The sequence below is a fragment of the Pollachius pollachius genome (assembly GCF_949987615.1).
Source record: "Pollachius pollachius genome assembly, contig: scaffold_434, whole genome shotgun sequence".
Lineage (NCBI taxonomy): Eukaryota > Metazoa > Chordata > Actinopteri > Gadiformes > Gadidae > Pollachius > Pollachius pollachius.
The window spans coordinates 9,604-17,754 of record NW_027641612.1 but is presented as its reverse complement, the minus strand read 5'-3'; the positions used below and the strand labels follow the sequence as shown (position 1 = coordinate 17,754).

General features: G+C 42.0%; 1 protein-coding gene across 1 annotated transcript; it reads left to right on the top strand.

The window, feature by feature from the left end:
* The first annotated feature begins 6 nt into the window (after window positions 1-6).
* LOC307091532 (ras and EF-hand domain-containing protein-like) lies at window positions 7-5,848 on the top strand. Its single transcript, XM_079759169.1, has 7 exons — window positions 7-111; window positions 486-645; window positions 1,469-1,550; window positions 1,915-2,029; window positions 2,756-2,863; window positions 3,061-3,137; window positions 3,379-5,848. The coding sequence occupies exons 1-7, from the start codon at window positions 31-33 to the stop codon at window positions 3,470-3,472; spliced, it is 717 nt and encodes a 238-aa protein (XP_079615295.1). The 5' UTR covers window positions 7-30; the 3' UTR covers window positions 3,473-5,848.
* The last annotated feature ends 2,303 nt before the right edge of the window (window positions 5,849-8,151 follow it).

The following is an 8,151-nucleotide window of genomic DNA, read 5'->3' as shown; positions in this document are numbered from 1 at the left end:
CAGTTTGGGTCTGACAGTGGTTTGGACTGGATGACTTCCCAGCCTGTCAGCAGAAAAAATTCTGGGACTTCCAACACGACTCGCAAAGCCCTTACTGCCTTCACGGCTCAGGTAAGGGAAGAGACAATATGAACATTAAATGCAGGTTTGGAGGGCGGTTGTTCATAACTGAAAAGGGAACAGAAAACAAATGAATGGCGCAGTTATTCTAGTGCCTGGGGGGTTTTACCCCTGAGGAAAAGGGTTCAGGGTTGTAATCCCAATGCCTGCAGTCCTACCTAAATTCATAAGTCTTTTGGATACAATTTGTAATGATTAAATTTGAAATAGGATGTTAGCGAAGCAATAAGGGGGAATGGCATAAATGTCTGCCATTGTGAAGTGCCTCATGATGTTTACATCTCAGGTGCTAATAACAATACTGCCTCTTCATTGTCTTTCCTACCTCACGTGGTCTCTTATGTATCCTTTCCGGTGGTTGATAGGTCTCTCAGGAGAGGCCGAGGGACTGTGTAGAGCTGGGCTTCATGTCGTCGGAGAAGGCCTACCGCATCGTCCTGGCCGGGGACGCGGCTGTTGGCAAATCCAGCTTCCTCCTCCGCCTCTGCAAGAACGAGTTTAAATTGAATGGCAGCGCTACTCTGGGTAGGTTGGAAGAGATGGTTGACGAGATTATTTTCATGAAACACCAGACAACACAGTCTAAACTCTCTCTGGCCGTATCTGCTGTGATAAGTGCGCTTGCCAGGCAAATACACTGCCGCTGCACGATTTTAAATATATCGCCTTTTTGCATCACACTTCCTGTTATTCCCCAAATGGTTTTCCTCAATCTCCATCATATCCGCTGTTGCAATTGGGCGAAAGCTTGACGAGAAGCTCAATCGACCACCGAATCGGCTTCGGGGGGATCAAGCATACATGGGTGTATCCAAAGAGGAAGTGTCTTAGCCATTCTTCACCTATGGCATCATACATTAAGATATCCGGCTGGGCTTATGGCCACATATAGCAAACATGAATGGCTCTGTCATCGGAAGGATGATTGGTCAGATAACGTTATCATTGCGTTTAATGACGGTGAAAGCAGCTCAGTTGTCCCTAGCACTGCTGCTGCTCCAGCCTCGAGTGATTTGTTTGTGTCCCACTTTCATATGACTTGACTTTCCTGGGAATTTCCAGTACGACAACCAAAGCTGTGTACTAAGAAAAAGTTATCACAGATACCGTTCTATGACCTTTCTAGCTGGAAAGTCTTCATGTTGATTATACTGATAACAGTATCCGCGGTTGTTCATTGCTTGTGATCCGTTTGCTATATGAAAGGAGCATGAGGGAAGTGCAGAACTATTTTATTTTTTATATCTAGGGTTAATATCCCTTCCCTCGAGACAAACCCTTTCAGCAAAAATAGCTTGCTATGCTAATAGTGAACTTGTTTAATTTGTTAAGTTGTAATTATCCCCAGGGGTGGATTTCCAGATGAAGACTCTCACTGTTGACGGAGAGCCTACTGTTCTTCAGCTATGGGACACTGCAGGACAGGAGAGGTAGGTCTGTCTGTCGGTGTCTTTCTTACTGTCTTTGCTTGCGTACTATTGTACTATCTGCATTGTAAATATTATAAGTAACCAAACTGGTCTTACATGGAAAACACATCAAACTATAATATGCATAAAAGCCTGCATCTCTGAGCATTGTATACTCCGTCATTTAGCTTGAAGTGAAACCACAAGTTTAATAAGGTGAACATGTAACGTTCTGCGTTCCTTCTCAAGGATTCTTCCTTGATAAATAAGTTTACCTTGCTCTTTTGGGGGGTCTACGGTTAGGGGGTTCAGCATAATACAGCCTGTGAAGCCCTTTGAGATTGTACCTCAAGGGCTACAAATAAAAGGTACTTTGACTGGCTAGGTTCCGAAGCATCGCAAAGTCCTACTTCCGTCGCGCTGAAGGCGTGCTGCTGCTGTACGATGTCACCTGTGAAAGGAGCTTCCTCAATGTGAGGGAATGGGTTGACATGATCGAGGTAACACACACACACACACACACACACACACACACACACACACACACACACACACACACACACACACACACACACACACACACACACACACACACACACACACACACACTGTCCGCTAGCACATAAACACTATAAATCCACCACTTACTTGCTTACTTCTTATGATTAAGCAATGTCGTTTTTGTAGTTTTATATCTCGATGGCAGGTTTTCTATGATGACAATACTCTTCAGACAATTAAACTGACAGAACATTGGCCATAAACCTGGTTGATTTTGTTATCTTCTTTTCACATGCAGCAGATACGTAAGTGTGAGCGTATTGGCACGTCAGTTGCCAAGCGCTAATTGTGCTAAGCTATTGGAGTGAGAATTAATGTGCTATTTGTTGTTTGGTCATTGTTTCTGATTCTGTGACGATGATTGCTCACAGGCAAACTGCAGAATCAAAAATAAGTGTTTATGTCAAAAAATGTGCTGTCGTATTTTGTATTTTGTTTGTTTTGTTTTTCTTTTTTGTGTGCGTTATGTCTGATGAGTATTTGGTTGTGGCTGTGTTTCTGCGTATATTCTAGTGTCCTAAAAGCATAGAGGGCTCATAGGGTATAAGGTGGTATTCTACATGGACGTCGCCATGGAAACCTGAGTAGACAGGAAAATTCTTCATACGCTGTGCCTGAGTCAATGTTGTTTCCTGGTTTCATCTGGTCTCCTACGCTTCTCTCAGGATTTGTCACATGATGACATACCCATCATGTTGGTAGGCAACAAGTGTGACATGAGGCAGCAAGGAATAGTCTGTGTCCCTACCAGCTATGGAGAAAAACTAGCTATGGTAAGTCACACTCGCGCACATACACACATAGCTGTCATTTATATAAACAGGAACATACACACATTGCAAATGCTTGCACATGTATGCACACATACATGCATGCAAAATATAACTCAATAAATAGTTACATACACTGAGACACCCCTTTTTAATAGTGTTAATTATGACAGATAATTTTAATAATGTCCCTTCAACAGACCTACAACGCTCTGTTCTGTGAGACAAGTGCTAAAGACGGGTCCAATGTCCTGGAGGCGGTTCTACACCTGGCCAGGTAAGACACAAATTAAAAGGCGTGTATCAAATGGGTGGCAAATTCTCACCACCTCACGCTTCACGTAGTAGAAATTGAAAAAGTTGACACCAGTTAACAGTAGTATTATTGTCATTTACTGCCCTCTAGTGGTTGAATGATCAATGAACACTCAATTAAATTAACCCTCATAATTACTAAAATGCGATTTATTTTTTCCAGTAAACTCATTTTCCTTATTCCATGTTTTGTCCCGCCCCAGAGAGGTCACTAAGAAGGTCCTATTGGAAGACAGGTACATGTCAACTACAAGTTTGAAACCTTCAAGGAATAAACCTGTCACCTCCTGTTGCTGATAGACCTGAGGTAAAACTCCAGACAGCTGTATTGTCACTGAACACTGAACACTCTTTCTCTTCTGCATTCTGAGAAATTAACTCTAAAGAAGAATATGGTGACTGGAACATGACAGCAATATCATTTTATCAGAACAAAGTATATAAGAAATGGTGTGGATACGTTCAGCACACTGCATCCTTGGCTTTGCTGCTTTTTAGAGCTCAATTCGGCTTCAAGTCCTCAACTTAAGTCTTTGCTAGCTATGTAACTCTGTGATAAATAAGATACTTGTACATGTCCTAAGTTGTATGCAGTTGTTAACATGGCCCCTATTTAAGAAGTTGTTTGGTTGTTTGGAAGTTGGTTTTTGGATGTGATGCAAGTATAAGTGAGATTTGTGTATGTAGCAAGAAAGGAATGTTCATTGAACTGTGTATTTAATACATGTCACTTATTTTATTTTTATTGACATATTACCTCCTGTGCTGGGCACAGGCATTATGCAAAGTTGTATGGGGTCAGAACAGTCTCATTAATAATGAATACACAGAGAAGGATTCACGAATGTATTTTGTGATTTATATATAAATTACTCTCTTCTCACAAATACATTTCAATGCACACAGACATGGATATCGGTATGTATAAATGTAAAATAAATCCATAAACAAAAATAAGTTTCACAAACACATTTCTGATCCACACAAAAATGTGTCTTGTTTTAAATAAATGTAATATAAATCCATAAATATATGAATTAAAAACTATTTGCAATTTTCATCAAAATGTATTTGGATGTTGTGAACTTGTAACTTGAATTTACAAGCCGCTTTTCATTTGTGAACTTGTTGTCATTTGTGTGTGAACTGGTCTGTATTTATATGTGGATTTTTGAGACTCTCCTGACGTGGCTGGATTCACAAATGCATTTTTTTCAACAAGGAACTATCCGTAGCCAATCAGATGCCTCCCTCGTTTTCGGCCAATCACATGACTGCAGGGACTGGGTTTTTAGATTGTCGGTGCCCTTTACTACTTTAACGGCACCGACAATCCCAAACCCAGTCGAAACTAGATGGAAAAAGTGTGTAGTTCAAAACGTGACGCAGCTTTTACTTCTTCGCCACCTAGAGATTGTTATGTACGACCATTCAAAAAACCCGTTATTTCCCATAGACATTTGACCGAGGAAACCGGGAGGCTCGGAGGCTGCACTTATTCTTCAGAGGTCGGGACTGCAGTCATGTGATTGGCTGAAAACGAGGGAGGCATCTGATTGGCTACAGAGTCCCTTGTTGAAAAAACTGCATTTGTGAATCCAGTCACGTAAGGAGAGTCTCAAAAATCCACATATAAATACAGACAAGTTCACACACAAATGCAAACAAGTTCACAAATGAAAAGCGTCTTGCTAATTCAAGTTAAACAGTTTGTATATAAATGTAACAACATCCAAAAACATTTTTTATGAAAATTGCAAATATTTTTTTTATTAATATATTTATGGATTTATATCACTTTTATTTAAAACAAGACACATTTGTGTGTGGATCAGAAATGTGTTTGTGAAACCTATTTTTATTTATGGATTTATTTTACATTTATACATTCCGATATCCATTTGTGTGAGCATTGAAATGTATTTGTGAGAAGAGAGTCATTTATATATAAACCACAAAATACATTTGTGAATCCTTCTTTGTGCATTCATTATTAATGAGACTGTTCTGACCCCATAAAGTCATTTTGAAGACATTTAATGAGAAGGAAAATAACACAATGGTAGTCTAATGCAGGGGCTGGATGTTTAGAATAACACATTTATGTTTATGTTCATATTTTATTTGTATTAATTTTGTGCTATGAAGGAACTTGCTGTGAGACTCATCCAGATTTATGAGAAAGGGTTGGTCTGTCACAATTTGCAGAAAGAATTGGTGATTAAGTGTCACTGGGGACAAAATGATTCAGAGAATTCCCGAAATGAAGGTACTCAAATATCAGAGAAGGACGCTGATAAAAATGATCTAAAAATCCTTATGTGACACTCTTTTGGAATTTATTCATGACTCCACTGCTTTAATATTCTCATGGTTTTATAGTGTTAAATTGACTTGACTATCTACTAGAGCTAATCCAGAAGCTATTATAGTATTTAATGTTGGGCGATTGTTTTGCATAATACTCAAAGTGAAACTAATTGTGTGATGATTTGGAGAATATGTGTAGAACAATAAAAAGGTTATATTGAATGTAACCTTCTAGTAAAATGAAATGAACCTTTTTCTTTACTTCATTGGACCATATTATGCAACAGAGTCTGCCCAACATAATATATTTCCTAAGTAAGTCTGATCAAAAATACTCTGACCAATCCTACACAAGGTATGATATGTATAATATCCGCAATAAAAAATATAATCTAACAACTAGACCAATGTTGTTGAGTTGTGTACTAACATTATCCCAACTGTTTGGGAAGTCCAGTAAAATCTGTAATTTAGTTTACAGTGGCAGTTCCATTTGGTCGCATGTCAATGGCGTCATACGGCATTGCCATTTACCCCGTAACCTCCGGGGAAACACGTGAAAACAGACCTCAGTTTAAGGGTTTGCTTTTTGCTTCTAAGATTGGATTTAGGGTTTGGGTTTCCTATTTAGGTTGGGTTTCAGGGTTTGGTTTCTGGTTTGTTTGGTACTTGGATTAGAGTTTCCTATTTTGGTCAGGTTGTGGGTTTTGTTTTTGGTTCAAGGGTAGGCTTCATGGTTAGGGTTTCCTATTTGGGTAAGGTTTCAGACAATGTTTTTTGTGTCTAGGGTTGATCAGGTTTCAGTTTTTTAGGGTTAGGATAGATTATTGAAGGGAGGATTTTTGGTTTTAGAGTTAGGGTTTCCTTGTAAGGTTTAAGCGTTTGGTTTCTGGTTTTAAGATTGGGTTTTCACGCACAATAACACACACACACACACACACACACACACACACACACACACACACACACACACACACACACACACAAACACACACACACGTAATGCAGATATTCAAGCAGTTCTACTTTCCTGGGACCAGAAGAAGCAATCTTCAGGTCCTTGGTGCTTCAGAAGGAGCCGTGAGGCAGAGGAGCTAAGGAGCATGAGGATGAGGATCCACTCCTCCACCACCACACCTCCTCCGACCCACGTTGCTCCTCCCCCCTTCACTCCTCCTCTCCCCTTCACTCCTCCTCCTCCTCCAACCCCACCCTTTGCTCCTCATCCTTCCCTGCTCCTCCCTCAAGCTCCTCGCTCACCTCCAACCCTGCCCCGCCCCCTCATGCTCCTCCTCCTCCTCCTCCCCTCTTCACTCCTCCTCCTCTTCCAACCCCACCCTGTGCTCGTCATCCATCCCCGCTCCTCCCTCAAGCTCCTCGCCTACCTTCAACCCTGCCCCCGCCCCCCCGTGCCTCCTTCTCCTCCCCCCGTCTTCTCCCCATTACCTCCCGTCACCCTGCCAGTGGTGTGGCGGCGACGACGGTGGCGGTGGTGACAGCGGCGGTGGTGGTGACAGCGCTGACAGACGAGGTCTGTGTCCCGGTAAGTACCGTGTCAGGGAGACGTGTTGGGCGCGCGGTGGGGAGGCGAGGCTGCGCCGTGGTGCCACTCACCGTGCTTCTGCCACCTCGCCCGTCTAATGAGGGACACGCCGCCTCCCTCCTCCCGGGCCCCCTCGCCACCACCCTTCTCCCTCCCGCCCGCCCGTGTCAGGGAACACCGTACGCGACAAATCAGCGGCCGCGTCACAAGCCCGGCCCGAAAATGATGTGTTGACAAATGCAGATATTTCACTTTTAATTGACACTAAGAGACGGAGATGATCCGGCCGGTGAGGCTTCTGAGGAGACAACGGCAGGACTAGAACGGAGGAGATGAAGAAGGAGAGAGAGAGGAAGGAGGAGAAGGGAAGGAGGAGGGGGATGAAATGTGTTTAAATAAAGCTGGATACTCTGTCTCATTTTCTCCTCCTGTGTTTTCCCTCTCTTGTGTTTTGTGCAGAAAAGGAAAGGGAATAATTCTGGGATTAGTCGTGTTTGCCTCAGACGTGTCATGGCTGACAGCTTATAGGCCTCATGGAGTGTAGCTCATACAGGGATATCTGTTATATTAGGCCAGCCTGATTCTATGAGGACAAGTCGGGTTTTATCAGGAGAAGTCTGGTTCTATTGGGACTAGTCTGGTTCTTTTAAGACTAGTCTGGTTCTATTCAGACTAGCCTGGTTCTTTTAGGGCTAGGTGTCAGTTAGGACAAGTCTGGTTTTATTAGGACTAGTCTGGTTATATTAAGACTTGTATGGTACTATAAGGAAAAGTCTGGATCTATTCAGACTAGTCTGGTTCTCTTAGGGCTAGGTGTCTGTTCTATAGGGACTATTCTGGTTCTATAAGGAGTGCTCTGGTTCTATAGGGCTAGGTATCTGTTCTTTAGGGTCTATTCTGGTAAGGAGTAAATCAAGTTCAATTAGGGCTATATCTTTTCTGTAAGGACATGTCTAGTTATATTAAGGCTTGGTATCTGTTCTGTCAGGACTATTCTAGTACTAGTCTGGTTCTAATCAGGAAAGTCTGGTTGTATTGTTATATTAGGACTAGTCTTGTTCTTTTAGGTCAAGCCTACTTATATTAGGACTAGTCTGGTACTATTAGAACTAGTGGTTCTATT

Bases quoted from the DNA above. Each gene is read 5' to 3' on its own strand.
- LOC307091532 (XM_079759169.1), top strand. From the start codon at position 31: ATGACTTCCCAGCCTGTCAGCAGAAAAAATTCTGGGACTTCCAACACG. The intron at 1,551-1,914 runs GTAGGTCTGTCT...TTGACTGGCTAG, and splicing joins GACACTGCAGGACAGGAGAG to GTTCCGAAGCATCGCAAAGT. The intron at 2,864-3,060 runs GTAAGTCACACT...TCCCTTCAACAG, and splicing joins ATGGAGAAAAACTAGCTATG to ACCTACAACGCTCTGTTCTG.